This window comes from Peromyscus leucopus, chromosome 12, assembly GCF_004664715.2.
Source record: "Peromyscus leucopus breed LL Stock chromosome 12, UCI_PerLeu_2.1, whole genome shotgun sequence".
In the NCBI taxonomy this organism is placed as follows: Eukaryota; Metazoa; Chordata; class Mammalia; order Rodentia; family Cricetidae; genus Peromyscus; species Peromyscus leucopus.
In genome coordinates, this window is record NC_051073.1 from 4,316,541 (window position 1) to 4,336,694 (window position 20,154).

At 49.7% G+C, this 20,154-nt stretch overlaps 1 protein-coding gene across 3 annotated transcripts in view; it reads left to right on the forward strand.

The window, feature by feature from the left end:
- The window catches only part of Hlcs (holocarboxylase synthetase), a 176,208-nt gene that overhangs the window by 62,457 nt on the left and 93,597 nt on the right, over window positions 1-20,154 (forward strand). For all 3 annotated transcript variants that reach the window (XM_037209628.1, XM_028879971.2, XM_037209627.1), the window contains one exon: window positions 901-1,172. In XM_037209628.1, coding sequence (XP_037065523.1) covers window positions 901-1,172 — 272 coding nt within the window. The remainder of the gene's footprint in view (window positions 1-900; window positions 1,173-20,154) is intronic.

Below are 20,154 nucleotides of genomic sequence, written 5' to 3' on the forward strand. Positions count from 1 at the left end.
GAGGATGCTTTCGGTTCTGAGACCCTACTTGGAGTTTGTTTCCAGGGAGGATGATAAATTCTCATGTGAGGCAAAAGTATAGAGATGTAAGGGTGATTCTCCCCCCCCCCCAGTTTCTTTGTAGAATGCACAGAGTTCTAGATAAATAGGGACTCTAGAGCTGGAGTGGGCTTCTGAGATGTGCTAGGGCATAACTGGGTTATAAAGTAAATAAGGGACTCAGGTTGTTTCTGTGGATCCTGCTTTATAATTCTTAAACTGTAAACACATTTAATATCTTATCCTAATTTCTTTTACCATCACTGAATACTTAGGGCTGGGTAATTTATAAAGAAATGAATTTCTCACAGTTTGGAGGCTTTAAAGGTGTGTTTGTGTGTGTGTGTGTGTGTGTGTGTGTGTGTGTGTGTGTGTGTGTGTGTCACTGAGTGAAGGCCGCTTTGCTGGTGAGAGGAGACTCCGTGGAGTCCATAGGGAGCACCTGTGGGTGTCAGATGGAAAGAGGCCCACAGAAGGTGGCTACCTTAGCTTTATTACAGTCCTGATCTATTTTCATGATAACTAACTCACTTAATAACCTAGTAATCTGCTAATGGGTTAATCCATTTGAGGGGGCAGAGCCCCCTGACTCAGTCGTATATCAGAAGTCCGATCTCAAAATACCATTAATACGTGGATTTGGGAATTAAGTTTCTAATGTCTGAACACTGGGAGGCAGTTCAAACCGTGGTGCTCAGTCTGGTGTACTGTGTTGATTTGGGTGTACAAAACATCTTAATCTAGCTCTTATTTTATGAACTAGGAAGTACCTAAGTTACCCAGATAATGTCTTCAGTAAACACTGCTATTGTTGGGTTAAGCCTCAGATGACAGCCTCTTTCCCCCTTTTGTATGACGTAGGAAATCCGGGATCCTGTGACGCAGTGGCTTGAGAGGCATGTGGATCCTGAAGGGATCATAACTTCCAGCAAGCTCTCCCTTAAGTTCATGTCCTCTTACACATCTGAAGTGGAAATCAGCCCGTCTTCTGTACCCGTGGTTACCAATCCCGAAGCGTTCTCCTCAAAGCACTTTAACTTAGACACGTATCGACGAAATCTGCAGACCTCGCGGCTGGGAAAAGTAATTCTGTTTGCCGAAGTGACCTCCACGACCATGAGTCTCTTGGATGGGTGAGTTCCAGTCAGGTGCTCTGCTTGGCTACGGTGTCCACTGATGTCTGTTCTCTGTCCTCAGTGCCAGGGGAGAGGGACATATCCGCCATCTTCTGAGCATGGTAGACGGACTCTGTCCTGCCCCTGAGAGCCTGAGCCTTAGGAGGAATTCAAAGAAGGCTTCAGTGGAGTCCGTGCTTTAGACGTGTCTTCGGTGGCTGGAATTGCACTTCCTTTAATCAGCCATTTCAAAATGTCCTCGAGGCAGATTTTGGAAACTAGCGTAACAGGTGGCAGTGGTCAGGTGACCCTTTCTCTTTGTGCTGTGGCAATCAGTGATAAACGTTTCATCTAGGATGTTCTGCAGGGTGTTATAAGAGTGGAGTCGGAGTACACAGAGCTGGTAGAGGGAAGACAGGTGGACCTTTGTGTTCATTCCCAGTCATTTCCCGAGCTCTGTCTAATCCCGTTCGCATGTTTGAAGTGTATTCTTAGTGTAAGCCTCCGTTTTTACTTCTGTTCTGTGTCCTCCGTTTGAAGTTAAAACCTGGAAAACAGAAGAAAAGGATTTTTCCAAATGCCACATATTGTTCTGTGATAATTAGTATGATTTTAGTTTAGGACGTTGGGTAGAAGAGAGAAACTCAGAAAAGTGTCTTCCCTGTGCGTGAGACCCAAACTGAAAACCATAGGCTCCAGAAATCACCGGATTCACTGTTCCTGGGGTTTACCCAAGGGATTGTTAGATAGACACGGAACTCAACATACAGAAATGTCGTTGAGTGTGTTCTAACAGTGTCTGGAGTGGAGTGAGTTGGTTGTATGTTGGTACAAAACAGTGAAGTAGCTGCTGTATTCCCGACTCTCACACGGTTGGCAGAGGGGCGGATACAGCGTGTGGCGTGTCTAGGAGGCTCCGGGAAGGTGGGAGAGCAGGGGACGCCGCTGTGAAGGAGCCATACCGCGAGCCGTGTTAATTAGTGGGTTCTGTCTAACGAGTTAATCTGTGTTGCTGTAGGTACTTCATTTTTTCTGTTTTATTCTCCTCAAAGGGAAAAGTGTTTCTGCTTTTCTCCGGCAGTGAGGAATCCTTCTCTCTCCTGGTCTCCTCTGTGCCAAGCACAGGCAGCGAGATGGCGGCTTTGGTTATTGTTGGTCCCTCTTCTGGGCAGGTTCCCCACGGGCATCTGTCCTTCACCACGGTCCTGTGGGCTCCTTCCCAGCACTCCCAGGGAAGGCGGCTCACAACAGCCTATGGAGTCAGGCGTTCCCACAGGCTGTGGCTGTTTTAGGAAGAGATGTCTGAGCAGGTCTCCGTAGAGCCAGAAGGACCCAGAGCCACTCACAGGGTTCAAGTGACAGAGCGGGAAAGCCACAGGCTGCTGTGTTCCAGGCACGCAGCCAGAGGCATTTCTGGTGCCGGCGTGGTGGGCACACTTGTCTCTCGGGTGCTTCTCTGTCCGTGTGGTAGAACATCCCACCCAAGGCAGCTTGTAGAAGGAAGGGGTGTGCTGGGCTTATGATTCTGGGGATGGAGTCTGTCACCATCACTGCAGGAAACATGGCGGCAGGACAGCATGGTGGCCGGAACAGCTGAGCGCTCGCATCTGGAGTGGGAAGCAGGAAACAGAGTGTAAATTGGGGGTGACAAGAGGCTGTGAAACCTCAGATCCTGCCCCCCCAGTGACATACGTCTTCCATCAAGGCCACACCTCGTAGGCCTTCCCAAACAAAGCTACCACTGGGGACCAAGTTCAAAGGCCAGAGCCTGTGGAAGTTGGTCATGGGAACCACCGTAGATGCAGACCATGCACCGCATGGATGGACCTGGGTGGTGCAGCTAGCGAGTTGGACACTTCCCCTTCCATACGTCTTTGCCGTGCGTCCGTGACTCCAGCAGTGCCGTTTGTCATCTCTTGGTGCTTGGTAGCCATGGGTGGACAGTCATGTATTCCTGTCGTGGTGCACAGCTGGATGACAGGAGGATGGAACAAAGCAGACTGACTGGGTTGCAGTCCATGCGGTCTCAGCAGAAGTTACACTTGGCCACTGTGTTCGTATCTGATGGGTAGGCCTGGTCACAGTATAAAAAAAGAAAGCCAGAGAACAAATGTGGTCTGCATGCGTGTGTGTGTGTGTGTGTGTGTGTGTGTGTGCGCGCGCGCGCGCGCGCGCACACGTGTAGAGGTCAGAGGTCGACGCCTCCTTAGCGTGGGGGGTCTCGCATGTGTTGTGTGAGTGAGGTCTCGCTCGTGTGGTGTGTGTCAGACGGTCTGACGCGCTCCTCAGACTGCTCTTCTCCAGCCTCGTTGTTTTGAGATAGAGGTCTCCCCGGATGTGGAGCTTACCGATATGACTGGTCTCCCAGCATCTGCGGTCCTCCCAGCATCTGCGGTCCTCCCCAGCATCTGCGGTCCTCCCCAGCATCTGCGGTCCTCCCCAGCATCTGTGGTCCTCCCCAGCATCTGCGGTCCTCCCCAGCATCTGCGGTCCTCCCCAGCATCTCGCCGTCCTCCCCAGCATCCTGCGGTCCTCCCCAGCATCTGCGGTCCTCCCCAGCATCTGCGCCTCCCCCCTCCCCCCCCCCCCCCCCCCCCCCCCCCCCCCCCCCCCCCCCCCCCCCCCCCTCCCCCCCACTGTCCTCCCCACATCTGCGTCCTCCCCAGCATCTGCCTCCCCAGCATCTGTCGTCCTCCCCAGCATCTGTAGTCCTCCCCAGCATCTGTGGTCCTCCCCAGCATCTGCGTCCTCCCAGCATCTGCGTCCTCCCCAGCATCTGTGTCCTCCCCAGCATCTGTGGTCCTCCCCAGCATCTGTAGTGATCCCCCCAGCATCCGCGGTCCTCCCCAGCATCCGCGGTCCTCCCCAGCATCCGCGGTCCTCCCCAGCATCCGCGGTCCTCCCCAGCACTGTATCACAGGTGTGCGACGCCACCTCAGCTTCTCTATGTCGGTGCTGTGGAGCCAGACTTCGGGTCCTTCTGTCTGTGTGGCACACACTTCACTGACCGGGCCGTCTCCCCATGAGGTGTCTGTGGCTCCGACTGAAGGCGGAAGATGCGTGGGGTGACCGGAAGTCTTCATGGAGGTGTCTCAGTCTATTAAGAAAAGCAGCTGGGAGCCTTGCCGTGACTATTCCATAGCCCCAAAGTCCGTAGGATTCGGAGTCACCGCGGAGAGTGGAGACCGTCACCCTTCAGGAAACGCTAGCTTTGTCTTGTTGCCTTCTTAACGCCTTTAAGGCATCCTTCTGTTACTGTAAATCCGGGAGGTCTGGCGATTTCTCATCGGACGAAGGCTTTGGCGCTCATCGTACTTTTGGCTTTCACTGCCAAGCCTACCCCACCCGCGTGCTGCAGCAGGGGATGCGGGAAGGTTTCATTTGTTCTCTGGCGTGACACTGGCTTCATCTGGAAGTAGTGAAGACCCTTCGCCTTCTCTCCCAACTCCGTGATTCTAGGAGCAGGAGCGATAGGAAGTAGAGAATGACTCGCTCATCACTAAAGGCAGTCAAAGGGCATGTGGTTCTCCCCTCCAAAACCAAAAAGTAAAAGCCTCATCAGTGAGTGATGCTCCCCCAGTCGTTGGATTGGGACATGCCATCCAGTCCTGGGCTGGACAGGCTTTTCCGCCTTTATCCCCCAGCCCAGTCGCTTCTCTGGCGTACCGTCCTGGCCTTCGGCTTTCCCCCATGCTGTTGTAAGAGGAGGGTGTTCTGGATGCCTCAGGCTGCGTTGCTGGCTCCGTGGGAGGCCAGGGGACTTTTTTTTCTTCTTCCTGTGCTCTCTCCATGTCCAGTTAGCTCAGTCGTTGGGTAGAGTCCCAAGAAATGGACTCCAGGCTTTGTCTGCCTCCGAATGTTCCATGGTCACATGCTACCGCTGGGCCAGGGAGCCGTCTGCATTTGTGGTGTGGTGTGGTGTGGTGCGGATGGCACAAGACCGTCACCATCACGGAGTAGCCCCTCTGTGTGCTTGCTCTGCTGGGGTGTGGAGGGAGCCTGCACATTCTGTTTCCTGGTAAGACGAGGCGCCAGCCCGCTTGGGAGGCCAGCTGAGGCCAGCGAGCACTTGATCATGGGGTAACTGAATTGTGAACCATTGTTATTTTTGGAATTGTCTTTTCCTTGAGTCACAGTATCTGTCTTGATTGACCTCTGCCAAGTCTCTGTCAGATACTGAAATGAATATATGTGAAGCCATCGTGTGGGGAGCCAGCTGCCACAAACTGTGTGTACGTGTGCATGCTGAGCAGACTCATCAGGGTTGCCTGTTTTTCATTTGTAAAGAATAATTCTGATTCTCCTATTTAATGTTTAATTACCACTGTTTAAATCCCTGGATTTTTCAGGCACGTTTGCCTGTAGCACCGGATGGGGTAAGCCAGGCGCTGTGCCCATGCCGACATCACTGTTCACCTCCGGGCGTGTCCCCCAGGTGCGTTCTGGTGACATGCAGGTCAGGAGATGTGCTCCTGTCTTTGGTCTGGAGGAGGGCACAGTAGAGACAATGCAGGGTGGGAGGCAGACGCCCCAGCGGGTCGGTCGGTCGGTCGGTGGGCCCGCCTTGTGCGGTTGCTGCTCACCGAGTGTGGCTGCTGCCGTCGTAAGGCTCTTCGTCGGTGGGAAAATGACGGGACCATGACAGTATGTCCCCCGGTTAGCTCTGGAACATTGGCAGCATCCCCTCCTCAGCTCCACGCTCTTAGCTGTGAGGGCAGGGAAGTTGAACCGCAGACGCTTCCCTGGCACCTTGTCCCCAGGTCAGAGCTGCCACCAACCACCCTTGCTGTTTCCATGTGACCACCAGCGCTTTCAGAGGGTAGACGTGTTGTGGGTCCTGTCGAGGTGGAAGGAATAATTAGGAGACAGTTGGCCTCCTCGCAAGAGGGAAAGAAAAAAACAATTCCGTAAGAGAGCCTTGGAAACTGCTTTTGGCTGCCATTCATAGAAACTCAAGTCTGTAATCTCAGCACCGAGGAGGTTGAGGCGGATTGCCATGAATTCCAATGCTAGCCTGGGTTACACGGGTTCCAGGTCAGCCTGGGCTACAGAGTGAGACCCTGTTTCCAAAATTTTTATGAGTTTGTGTGTGTGTGTGTGTGTGTGTGTGTGTGTGTGACATTAATGAGAATGGCCACGGTCATTTTGGAAAGAGTATTTTGGTCTTCAAAGTTTGGGGCTAGCCCAGCGACTCAGCCATGGGTTTGCCCCTCCAGCCAGTCCCGACCCTCTCTTCCCTTTTCTCCCCTCCAGGAACTAGCTCCGCTCTGTACCCTCCTCCCATGAAGTCCAAGCCCGAGAGGACAAAAATTGGGCTGGAACTAATTTAATGGCTGAGTGACCTCACAGTGGAGAAACAGCCGGATCCTAATAGGGGGCTTTGTCTCCATTCCCACCCTGGCTGGTAGCATGCCAGTCAAGAGTCGGGCGGGCGGCACAGGTGGAAGCAATTAGAGCTGTCAGAAAGTTTGAAAAATTGATTCTGGAGGCCGAGCGAATAGATTGGAGTTGACAGTGTTGTCCTAAAGATTCTAAGGGAAAATCCTGTAGTTTAATTTGAAATCCCTTGATTATTCATTAGCTTTCCAGATGGCTTTTGTTGGTGTTTTACATATTAATGCTTGTATTGTGTTAGCCACGTACTCTTAATGTGCACACAGGTAATAGGCAGAGAATAAACTTGTTGGTAAGTGTCCCAAATTAATGGGGCATTAGTGTAATTGTGAAATAAAAGGGTTTTAAGAAGTTGATTGCTTTGGAATAATTAATGTGAGGTTTTTTAAAAAATGGGCCAATTTTGTACTTTAAAAGTGAAAATGATTGGCGAGTTTCCCCTTATTTGAATGTTTACTTCTAAATTAAAGTTTAGGATATAATTCCAGAGTTTGACTTCTACAGCGGTCATGACTGAAGGGTTATTCTGGCAAGTTTTCCAGGAATTTTATTTGGTCGATCCAATTCGACACCTGGATAAGTTAACCCTTCACATGCCGGGCTACTCCAGTTGAGTGATATTTTTATTTTAGAGATACCTTCGCACTAGTTTTTAGTGTTCTAGGTCTGTTGTTGCTGCATGTGTGTGTTTATGTTGTGTGCATGTGTTCATGTGAGCGCATGCGTGTGTACATGTGAAGGAATTTTCCTCAATGGCTCTCCACCATTTTTTTTTTTAATTTTTGGACAGTGTGTCTCACTGAGCCTGGAGCTTGTAGGATCAGCGAGGCGAAGGTGATCCACCTGTCTCCACATCCCTAGCCCTGGGATTTCCAATATATGCTGCTTTAATGTGAGTGGGTGGGATCGAAACTCAGGTCCTCGTGTTTGGGTGGCTGGCATGGAGCCTACTAAGAGTTTGAGAGGCAGGGCCCACTTGTTACTGAGACGGTGCCAGTTTTACGATGGCCGCGGTGTGTTCTGTTCAGGTGAAGTTTCACTGGAATGGACCTTCTAGGTTTCTCTCAGAAGTTTGTTGTCTTGGTGAGTTTGCTTTGCTGTAGCAAAGAGAAGACTCAGCGGCAGGTTGAGGATGGTGGGGGGGGGGGCGGCTTTGTTCCCCCGCTGCTGGAGGCTGGAAGTGGGAGACCAGGGTGCCTGGGGGTGGGGCAGGTTCCACTGAGGACCCCTTTGGGTTGCACACAGCTGCCTTGCACTGTAGCTTGTTCCATGGTGGAAATGGGTGAGGAGGCCCTTGAGAGCCTTTCGTATAAAAGCACCAACCCCATCCTAAAGACTCAGCTTTTGCCACCTCATCCTCTCCCAGGCCCCGCCTCCTCATCCCATCGCTCTGGGGGTGAGCTGGGGTGGAGAAAGTGCAGACGCTCAATCCATCGCCCTGTTTAACCCGAAGCATCCTGACCTTCACTGTACCAAAGACAAGTGAGTGTGAGCAGGAGCGCAGCAGACACTGGTTCTTCAGAGGAGGCCAGCTGCTCAGCCGCAGCGAAGACCAGGGGGCCAAAGGCCTGTGGAGGCTTTTCAGTCGGGCAGGGTCACTTAAATATACTCTCAGTGGTGGCAGTGAATCCTGAGGTGGCCTGAGACCTTCAGGCAAGCGCTGTGAAAGTGTGTGCAGAAACCACCGCAGCTGTCCTGGGTCCCTCTCTCCAGCGCTCAGGTCTCTTCATTTGCTCTTGGGGTGGATATCGGAATGGGTCCTGTTGTCTTGGGATAATGATTGCCTCAACTTTTTCCACTCAGAGCCCCTTTCCCCCAGGCATGGAGGAACATGTCTTACCGAGACACCAAAATTTTGAGAGAAACCTACAAAGTCCAGTCCAATGAAATGCCACCTAAATATATATGTTTAAGTATATAAAATAGGTGTGCAAATCAAGTATTTACTAAAAATAAATCATAATTTATTTAAAAACATTTCTTCAGTATATACATACCATTTATTTAATACAAAAAAATTTGCACATTAATGAGATGCATGGACTTGTTTATTTTTACCTAAAGACAAATTTTGGCTGAATATTTGATACTTAGGAAACAGAGCCTCTGCCATATTTTTCACAGTTGATCGATACTTTGATTTTATCATCGTCAGTGCTGAGAACATTGTTTTGTTTAAATACAAAGAGACAGAAGTATATTCAGGGCCAGTTCAGAAACGGTTGGGAGTTCTGTCTTAACTCCAAGTCAGAGTTTATAGAATGATGTTTTTAAAGGAAACTCAAATAGGAAGTTTAAAGGCAGACATTCTAACCCAGTCAGAAGACAGGCTACCTCAAAGCCTGGCAAGGTGGCTCGGTGGATCGGAGCGGAGCCATCGCTTCCAGGCGAGGACTGCATTTGGTCCCTGCAGCCCACGTCCTAGGAGGAGAGAACTGACTCCTTCAGTTGGGTGTGCGTGCCATTGTGTGTACGTGCCATCAAGTATGTGTGCCACACACTCACTGCACATCCATACGTAATACATAGGTAAATGTAATACTTTTAAAGTCATACTGATTTGGTACTGGCTGAGATATAAGGAGAGCAGACAAACAGGAAAAGACCTGTTTTTCATAGTTAAACCGTTCTGTTTCCATAAGGGCAGGAAAGTCTGTATGGACCACTGCAATTCATAACACCTGCTAGTCTCAGATCCCAGCCATGGCGTCTCAGGCAGCAGTTACTGGCATTTCCCGTGTGGTGGCATGCGCGTTGCGACATGTGTGTTCAAAACCGTGGCTGCAGTCACACTGCAGGATGCAGCAAGGTGGACCCTGACAGAAACACGTCGGCCATTAGATGTTTGATTTTTCAGAATCCTGTTGTTGTTGCCAAATTTTGTATTGTTTCCATCTGTCCGGACACAGTTGAAGAGCAGTGTGTTAGACCAGGAGCCCTGGGCAAATGGGTAACTTTACAATATTTCCTTCTCTGCAGTGTGTACTTGGTAATCATTTGTTTGTTTTAATTAAAAGTTGAGTTGTTCAACCAATGGCGCATGCGTACCAGCTCTCTGCAGGTTCCAGTTGGTGGGCAAGGTCCTTGCACTCAGTCGCAGGGCTGTATGAACCTGACGTCGTCCTTATACATCTGTAACCACGGCACTTTGAAGGTGGAGCTGTTTCAAGACCACAGTTTCATAGAGAGTTTAAGGCTAGCCTGGGCTACATGAGACCCTGTTTCACAACGAAGGAAAGAAAGAAGAGAGGAAAGAAAAAAAGAGAGAGAGAGAGAAGCAATCAATAAGATAACCTCAAGGATATCTCTAAAATCTAGTTCTTTGTAGCTCAGATTCACCTTAGAGAAAAAAAGATGAGGAGTTGACTTGCAATTTAGAAGTGACCGGAACCCCTTTGGTGGCTGGAAATGTTCTCACTGGAGTCTATAGGGTGCAAAGGTGTTAGTCCATAGCAAGAGGGCCATGATCTCACCTGGGCCAACCCAGGGTACGTCTACTAGACATGGCTGTCGCCCAGCAAGTCAGCAGGGATGCTGAGTACGGAGGAGGCTGGTGCACATCTGTGGCTACCGGCTCTGGGCTGAATCTCCTGACTTTCCATTGTGAAATGTCAGGTTCATTGCTGTCTGTTCAGGCCACTGGGAAGTGCAAGTTCATGCAAGGTCCTTTGCAGGGTCTCTGGCTTGCAGGGGAAGGTTGGTGAGTAGTGGGTTAACCTGTTTGTCTATAACTAAGACATGTGTGTTCCTCCCTTAGAGAATATCGACAGCCACTTATTTGGAAACTGAAAAAAAAAAAGCAAGACTTAGAGTCTATGTATATTTGTTTTGAGTTTTTCTTTAATGTTTATATGGATTTTGATCAGACTGGGATCTGATATTTCTGGTCCTAGGTGGAAACATTACTGTCAAGCCTGCCTACGGATCTTAAGTTTACCGTCTAGTCAAGGTTGCGAATAGGTCTGTAGGCCTGATGTCGTGAGACACATGTGTGCTAAGACACACTTTTCAAAAGTCAGTTTATGGGTTAACACGGGTCCTAACTTTAGACAGGTTAGAACGGCATGTTCACAGAGGCGTGACCACTCACCTGTGCACACGTGGTGTGGAGACAGAGGCTGAGCCGCGGTTGACAAATGCGTTGTATTAAAACTCTGTAAATGTGTAAAGAAAAAAAATAGCCCTAATAGCGTGTTGGGTAATCAAGCAGATTATTTTCCCTCCTGCTTGTTAAGCCTCCTTTCCTGGCTTCCCCTCTTCGCTGACTTTGCTTTGTGGCTTATTTAGAACTTTTGTTTTTCTTTCAAATAAAACACTCACCTGCTTTGGAGGCAAAGTGAGTACCTCTCACCTCCCCTTTAAAGCTTTTACACACCGGCCCACCTTGGGCACAGAGGTCTGTTTCTGCATGAAGGGTATTCCGTCACTTGGAGAGCCCAAAGCCACATTTTTTCTGCATTGCACAAGAAGTCATTCATCAATTTCACTTTTTGTCTGGCTCTCCCCGAAGAGTATTCAAATTAGTGAGAAGGAGAACGGTGAGGTCACTGGCTGGCAGAGGGGCCCTTTCTTAGGACATGGGAAGGGCAGGAGGGGCTGGGAGTGCTGGGAAAGGAAAGGTCTTGTCCTGCCTCTCTGCCTGTGGGTTCCAGAGGTCACCTGAATGCTAACGGAGTTCTCACAGTTGAAGTCGGATGATGTGTGTGCGCAGCGTTGACCGAAAACCGAAAGTGCATTGTGGGTGGCGTGTTAACAACCTGGGGATTTGGGCTCCAACCTCTGTCTCGTCCTTTGACGGTCTGGGGTGCAAGCGACTCCCCGAGCCTCCCTGGCTGTATGACGAGAAGGCTGTAGTGAGTATGTGGCTCACTTTTTAAGCAATAAACTCCTTATCAAATGGAGTAGTTTACAGGAGCCTACCATACAAATGGCCTCAGGGGCTTTCTCAGCCTTAGGGCTTGAGTGAGGAGGCTGGACCAGAAGGTGTCTGAAGTCGGTCAGGCTGGATACTCACTTGCTGACTGACTCCTTTTATTCAGTGCCCTGCTCTAGAAATAATTTAAGGCGACAGGGATCCCAAGTTCTCCCTTTTCAGCCCTTTATGCCTCCTGGAGATGCCGTCCAGTCAGCATGGACCATGCTCTGCCTGTGGATGTCACGGGAATGCCACATGTGCACGCCTCATTTCCAGCCTTGGTGCTTGAGTTCTCCAGAGTTGCAATAGCGATAGAGAACTAGAATTCCCTTTTGGAGTCCAGGGAAGCCTGGGTGGGTTCCATGTCCCTGTCACGCTGAGTGACACCGTCATGGGTGGCAGTGGGAAGCAGTCGTCTAGGTGAGTATTTAAAGGCTTCCCCTTGGAGTTAAGTGACATCCGGGAAGGAGCTCTGTGTTCCTGGGTTGCCTTCCAAGCCAAACAGCCAGGCTGTGGAGGGGAGGGGTAGGGAGCTGGGGGAGCCTAGCATGGTAGCACACACCTGTAATCCCAGCCTTTGGGAGGGAGAGGCAGGAAGATTAGGAGTTCAAGGTCACATTCAGCTACAGAGCAGGTTTTTTGAGACCAGCTTGGAATACGTGAAACCCTGTCTAAAGAACAACCGACCAGCTACGCTAACCACAGCAGTGCGTAAGGTTGTGCTGAGGACGCAGCTGCCTTGGGAGCTGCCCCTTGGCCCGCAGAAACACATGGAGGGTTGCTTAGGAAGACCAGCAGAGTGGAGGGAGGGGAAGGATCAGGCGGGGCGTGCTCTCAGGTGAGGTCTTGCTAACATTTTAGATCTTGGAGTTCCTTCAAAGCTTGCTTGGCTGGTTGGCATATATCATCCAGTTTCTGCCCGGCATCAGTCCTTTCTCTTCATTTTCAGGGTCCTTCCTGCTTCTGAAACTAATCACTGATGCTTTGTCCTTTGAAAAGGAACCCAAAACAAAATGTGATTTGACTTTTTTTTTTTTAAAGATTTTATTTATTTATTATGTATACAGAAGGAGGCGCCACATCTCATTACAGATGGTTGTGAGCTACCATGTGGTTGCTGGGAATTGAACTCAGGACCTCTGGAAGAGCAGTCAGTGCTCTTAACCTCTGAGCCATCTCTCCAGCCCGTGATTTGACTTTTAGCATTCAGTGACGTCCGTGGAAGGGGTACATGAAGTGTAGGTATTGGGAGCCATGATTATGAACCTCAGACGAGAGTTTGCCGTGTCCAGAAGCTCCGTAAAGGGCTCTCAAGACCCTGGCTTTCGCCTCCTCTTCCCTTGCCTTCCTGTTCCTTTCCCAGTGCCTCCCGACTGCTAACTGTCTGCAGGGCCTTTGTGGAATCATGACCTTTGGAAGATCACAATAGCGTCTACCTTGTGTTGCTGCTGCCCAGAACATAGTTGTGAAACAAGTCCTCTCCAGCATGGCCTTGTCATGATTGGGACTGCGTGGTGGGACTTGACATCTCCTGTGTCCCACGTCAGGCAGGCAGGGTTAGCCAGAGCCCACCCATCCCCACTTAGATCTGAAAGGCCAGCCGCCCACGGCAGTCAGAGGATATGCCCCTCAGTGCTCCGGGCAGCCACAGCAAGTCTCTCCTGTCACAGATTCGGGTAACAAATACGGGCCAGCTCCATACCTCTGAATGGGTCTTCATAGACCCATCCCATTCCACAGTAGAAACCTGACCATGATGCCAAATAGGAAAAAAAAAAACAAAAAAAAACAAAAAACCAAAAAAACCAAAACTTAACTGTGTTCTAAGTGATTGTGAAGTCTTGACTAATATGTTGATTGCCACTAAGGACTTTCTTATCCCATACAGTCTGTTTTCTAAGCATTTCTGCCTCAGTGGGACAGGCTGTTTGTTCCTCTGTACCATTCTCTGTCAGTGTGGATGCTGGCATCGACAGGCTGTTTCTAAGCCTACATCAGGTGAGCAGCCACACCGGGCTTGTGTGCGGTCCCAGCCCCATGCCTGACCCACGGCACTCTCCTGGTTTCCTTGGGCGGCGGCGGCTGCGGTGGGACACTGCTGGTTAATACAACTCCCTGTGAGAGTCGGGGCTGCCTTTCTTTTAGCACAACTCTGTCGTGTTCACAGTAACCCTTCAAAGGCCAGCCACCGGGAATCTAACTACGTAGGTCTTGTTCTCATGGTTTGTGAACCTGAAAACAGAACTGAAAAAAATGATCAGATTTTAAAAAATAAACAGAGTGCCAGGGATCTGTGGGCCTATATGAAAACGTCTAATGCATGTAGAATCAGAGGTCCAGGAGACGAGAGAAAGAGAGAAAATATTTGAAGAAATAACAGCCAGATGTTCCCCCAGTTTAGCAAAAGACATAAATTTACAAGTTCAAGAAGTTCAGCTAACCGAAGCAAGATAAATACGATGAACCACACCTAGGCACACCGCACGCACTGCCGGAGCCCCAAATCACAAAGAAATATGTCAGTCAGTCGGAGGAAACCAGAAACATGCACTTCGTGTACAGAAGAATGGGGTGGCCTTCTCCTCAGAAACCGCGGAGTCCAGAAGACCGTGTTGACAGAGGCAGAGCTGTATTTTTAAAGAGCTCAAAGAAAATACAGCTGCCCGTCCAGACGTTACACACGACAGAACACGCTCCTGCAGCAAGGAACTTGCCCCGGTGCAGGTGACCTGGAAGCACACGTGACAGTCAGGTCCTGCCAGCACAGAGGACGCACCCCAGAGGGAGAGGAGGTGATGGATTGAGTGTGGAGGGGACGCTTGCTGCCCAGCCGGTGGCACTGTTTTGGGTGTTGAGAACCGTCAGGGGTGTGGGGGCTACTTGGAAGGAGTGGGCAGCTCGGGATGGGCCCTAAGGTTTGATAACTTGGACCCACTTAGTCCTGCTCTGTGCTTGCTGACTTCTGACACAACGCAGTCGGCTGGCCACGCTCCTGCCGCCTCCCCCAAAGCTGTGGCCAGACAAACCCTTCCTCCTTGAGTTGCTGTGGTAGTTTTGACTTTTGTCACGGGGGTGGGGGAGTAGCTAATCCAGAAGGCCACCTGAGTGAATAAAGAGAGCCCCTTTCCACCTAATTTCTTACACGTACTGTGGGGATCTGCTGGAATCAGAGCTCCTTGTGTCGTCTTGGGCAGTCCGCGTGGAGATGCAGCGCCCGTGGCAGCTCCAGCCTCCCGGACGGTGAAGCTGGGAAATCCACCGTGGCTCACGGCACAGTCGTCGCGCTAGCAGGAGGGGTGAGCCGGGAAGGAATGCCGTAATCCCTAGGGTAGCGTGAAGCGCGGAAGAGAAGAGATGCAGTTAAAAACCAAGCGGAGGCGCAGGGAGATGGCTCAGCAGTTAGGAACACCTGTTGCTCCTGCCGAGGACCCAGGTTCAGTTCCCAGCACCCACATGGTGACTCACAACCATCCGTAACTCCAGTTCCAGGGAATCAAATGCCCTTTTCTGAGGTACGCGGCCACCAGGCGTGTATGTGGTCTGGGTTTCTTTGGAAGCTCTTGTCCCTAGGTTGGCGGCCAAAACTCAGTTATTTTCCTACATAGAGTCTGTATCCAGACATTCCACATACAGTGGATAAACTGTAGCGTAGAAAAACAGTTGGGCCAACCAGAGGGCTCAGTGGCTGAAAGTTCTTTCTTGCTGCCAACAACGTGAGTCCAGTCCTAGGGGCCGACATGGAAGAAGGAGAGAACTGACTCCCAGAAGTTCTGTCTGGTGTCCACATGCATGCCACAGCATGCACACACACACGAACACACTCACACAGATTGACACATGTGATAAAGAGGACATTACTCAGCAATCAAGGTTCAAGCTGATTCATACATGGGTGTGCGTGCATTCATGAACTTCAGACAGAGTGAAAGAAACCTCCACAAGACCGTGTGGTGCGGTTCTGTTGAAGAAAGTTCTGGGACAGGCTAGAAGAAGTCGTGGCTGGTTGTCTGTGGAGTGGTCGTCGGCAGGGAAGGGTATGAGCCGCCTCCTGAGGCTCCTCAGAGGTCCTGCTAACACCAATGTGCCCATCTGCCCAAGTCCAGCAGACCAGGGACACCACAGCGGGCCAGCGTCACATCAAAACTAAAATACTGGACCACAGTTAATGACATGGAGACTGACAGAGAGGGTTGTCTGTGATTGTGTTGAAATGGGTAAGGTAGTAAGATGATGATGGATGGATGCACGGATGGATGGATGGATGGATGCACGGATGGATGGATGGATGGATGGATGGATGGATGGATGTGCACTAAAGCAAGTATTTAGAATACAGGCGGCAGATTCTAGGTGGCCCGCACAGGGTTGCTCATGCCAAAATTCATCCTCAACCTTCTTGTAATATGTCAGTATTTTTATAATGAGCAAATCACCATGGAGGTGTTTTTTGTTGTTGTTGTTGTTTGTTTTTAGGAGCAGCGATAGTATATTCAAAATAGATTAAAATTAAAAAATTAATTTGAGTAAACTTTGGTCATCCTCGTTGTGTCTGCATAAGCTGCTTCATGGAGAGAGATGCATGGTTACTCGTATATACGGGGCGGCGCGCTCTCTCCCTCTCTCTCCTTCTCACTTTAATGTGTTCTCTCCTTCCATGAAGAAAACATTTAAGTTCTATGAGGAGCATAAAGCCGAGCTGAAGTGTTGCTTCTGGTGACTTCCTTAGGTCTTGGGGGCCCTAAGTACTCAAGTTTAAAACAAAAACCTCAGTCTGTATTCGCGCTTTCTGAAAACCCAGGGGTCTAATTTCTCTTTATTTATGCCCCTAGTGAAAATATTTTAAAAATCTAAATTTGTATGCACATAAAGTTTTCATTTCTCACACCTCATATCACGCAGGGCCCTGTCATGGCCCTTCCAAGTGTGTGCAGAATACGAGGCCCCCCGCTGGGCACCTGGCCGCTCCTGGGGCTGCCATAAAACATTCCACCTCGCGTTAAAAAAGAAAAGATACAATTAGCAGTGTTCTCATTATTGAAAATCCTCTCATTAATGTATATTCTGATGTAATTTTATTCCATAATCCCTCAAAAGAGCCTCTGGAGGGAAGTGGGGTTCGGGCCCAAGCAGGGGTTGGTGCCAAGCTTTTCCTCCGCCCTTCCACCCTGGAGGCCGGGTGCACTCGCTCTGAGCCTTGGTGTCTCCCAACAGTTGGGTGGGGGTTTCTCCTGGGCGCTGGTCCTTGAGGTGGTTTTCCTCTGGTGATGCTGTGTGTTAAAATGCCACACTCTGCCTCCAGTGGCTCTCGTGAAGGGGATTCCTTAGGCCTGAGTAAATCTTCAACACTCCAGCATGAGTGAAGCCAGGTCTTCTTGTTTACCTAGTTTTTGAATTAAGAGTTAGCTGGTAGCTTGGACGATGCCTTTAAGATGTGAGAAAGGAGTCGGGAGCGGTGGTGCAGTGGGTAGAGCCCTTCTTGGGCAAGCGTGAGGCCCTGAGTTCAGATCCCCAGATCTCACATAAAAAGCCAGGTGTCCCGGGGAGGCGGAGACAGGGGGATCCCTGGAACTTGCCGGCCAGCCTGGCTAGCCGAATCTGTGAGCTCCTAGTAAAACTTAAAATAGAACTCAACATAACAGAGAGCCATGGAGGAAGACACTTGACAGCCACAGTGACACACACACACACACACACACACACACACACACACACACACACACACGAGTGAAGAATCATGAGTAAGTCAGTAACAGCAGCCAGGAGGTGACAGAATTCACCTTGCCTGTGGGTGAGTTCTTTCAGTGTGCTGGGGGTGCCCTCACTTCCTAGCAAGTGTGGGTGAGGGAGGTGGTCCTTCTGCGAGGAGCTCTGTGGCAGGCACCCCCCCCCCCAGTAGTGCTGGGGCCAGAAGCAAAGGCAGCCTGGCCTCCTGCTGACAGTCCTTCAGTATCAATTTCTGAAGTCTCTTAAGTAAAAACACACATGCTCTGGTGTGGAGTTAATTTTAAAGTCGTGATAAAACAACTTTTCAGATTCTTTGCAATCCGGGGGTACTGTAACTAGGGCCCCTGGGTGCTGTTCTCAGTGTGGTTTCCTCAGGTTCCCTTCCCTGCTGCACTCCCCTTTCTGTTGGAAGTCCCACCCCCACACTGCAAAATTTAAAAACAAAAACATAAAAGTGATTCTCAATAGGAGGCCTCAGTCCCAGCTCTTTAAGGTCAAGGCTTCGGTCGGACCCTCAGGTAGGACTAAACGTCTGAGAGTCCAGTTTAACCCACTTGTTAGAAGCACGAGATTAAGGATGCTAATGCATTTAAAATGAAGGATTAATGGAACAAGGATATGGAGGCCAAGTCTTGTAAAGGTGAAGCGTCAGGGGTGCCAGTGAGAGTGTTTCCATGTCACAAGACCTCTGCATCGTGCTCTGGGTTCTCCTGGGACTTTCTGAAATTCAAAGACCTTTTGAAAATGCAAAATGCAGGCTATGGTATAGGGGTCATCTTAGGAATGGAATTAGATTTGAACGTGAAAATCTCTTTTTTAGAATTATCATTTATTGTGTGGGTTGGGGGGGTGGTGCATGCCATGGTACCAGGGTGGGGTGAGAGAACAGCCTTGCAAACTGGTCTCTCCTTCTAGCTTTACACAGGTTCCTGGGATCAGACTTCACCCACTGAGCCGTATCGTAGCCCAGAAATCTTTCTGTCATGGCATGTGAAAGAATATTTATCTGAAGTTATGCATCTTTATTAAATTAAATGAGTTGAATCATTAAAAAAGAAACAGTTATACCTGTATAATTGTTCCCACCGAATCTCTTAGCTAAGACGGGAGGCTGAGCTGACGGTGTTGTGACTTCACTGGAAGCTGCTGGAGCTTGGAGAGTTGGGCCGCCCCATGCTTCCCGGTCTCAGGGAGAAAGCAGGCACACTTGATCCTCTACACCACGTCCTGTTCCAGCCCAGGGCTCTCTCCTAGACTTCCGTGTATGCACTGCCCTGGGTTCTGCAAACCCAGAAGTGAAGGTGCACTGCCAGGCTCCTATGGTCGCCCAGCAGAGACAAAGTTCCTTGGGTGTTCCAGCCAATTATTTCGTACTCTTCGTGGAGTATGAGTGATAGGCAGGAAGTCTTTCCCGTAACAGCTTTTATTTGGGGCATTATTGTAACAGCTTTTATTTGGGGCATTATTTTCTTTACACTTTAGGAATTGTCTGGAATTATATAGTAGAGCCAAAATAGAAGGTTAATGAAACCCCGAGAGGAACCGTGAAACTAGTACTCAGATGGTGAAGACCTCTGTTACAGGTTTGTTGTTTAACACAGGAGTGTTATTTTCTTTTCATAAGACCAAACACTACAGTTAACGTTGAAGTACACCCCTGTCCCTTCCTCTTCTTTCTACCCTTCCTGTTTATCATTCTTGCCTCCACAGCCACTACTGGGAAATGCGTCTGCCTCTCTTAGGACTTTTCTGTCTAGTACTACATGTAAACTGTGTGGTCCTGTGTGGTGGTATTGCATTCCCCAAAATATTGTGTTCCCCAAAATATTGTGCACCCTAATAAACTTATCTGGGGTCAGAGAGCAGAACAGCCACTAGATACTTAGGCTAGAAAATGTTGGCACTCATGCCTTTAATCCTAGCATTCCAGAGGCAGAAATCCATCTGGATCTCTGTGAGTTCAAGGCCACACTGGAAAGAGCCAGGCATGGTGACACACACCTTTAATCCCAGGAAGCAAGCCTTTAATCCCAGGGAGTGATGGTAGAAGGCAGAAGGGTATATAAGGCGTGAGGACCAGGAACAAGAAGCATTTGGCTGGTTAAGCTTCAGGTTTTTGAGCAGCACAGTTCAGCTGAGAGCCATTGGGATGAGGACACAGAAGCTTCCAGTCTGAGGAAACAGGACCAGCTGAGAAGTTGGCCACATGAGGTTAGCTGTGGCTTGTTCTGTCTCTCTGATCTTCCAGTGTTCACCCCAATACTTGGCTCCGGGTTTGTTTTATTAATAAGGACCTTCTAAGATTCCTGCTACAGTCCTGTATGTTCCTATGTTAGGATAAAAGACTAATTGCCATAGCCACATACCCATCATCAATTTGTCTGAACTTATTTAGTCATTTAGTTAGATTTTGTTAGGGATTGAACCCATGGCCTTGCACATGCTAGGAAAGTTTACTGCTGAGCTACGCTCTCAGCCTCTTTTAACTGTTTTGGACAGGGTCTCGCTAAGTTGCCCAGGCTGGCCTCAACGTTTTCTGTCCCTTTGCCTCAGCCTCAGAAGTAGCCGGTGTCCCAGGTGTGTGCCACCACACCCGGCTGGCAGTTTGTCATTAAAATTGGGAGTCTGGGGAAGTAACTCAGGCAGAGAACTCGATTACCGTGCATGTGTAAGCTTATGTTCAATCCCCGACGTCACAGAGGGAACGGGAAAGTGTTTAGTTTTGTTCCGTGTGGCAGCCCTGCCCTCATGGCCATGGCGTTCCATGTGGCCATCTGTGGACCCCGACTGAGAGTGGTTCTGTTGGGCATCGTAGTCCCGGCCAGGACGTAGGACAAGCGTGGAAATAGAGGCTAAGTGTGTTTTAGCCAGAAGCACTTTTCACTGGTGGTATCTGGCCCCAGCCAGCCAGGTGTAAAGGGGAGGTCGAGATGCACTGTCCAGATGGCATTCTGTCCCCTGCAGTGT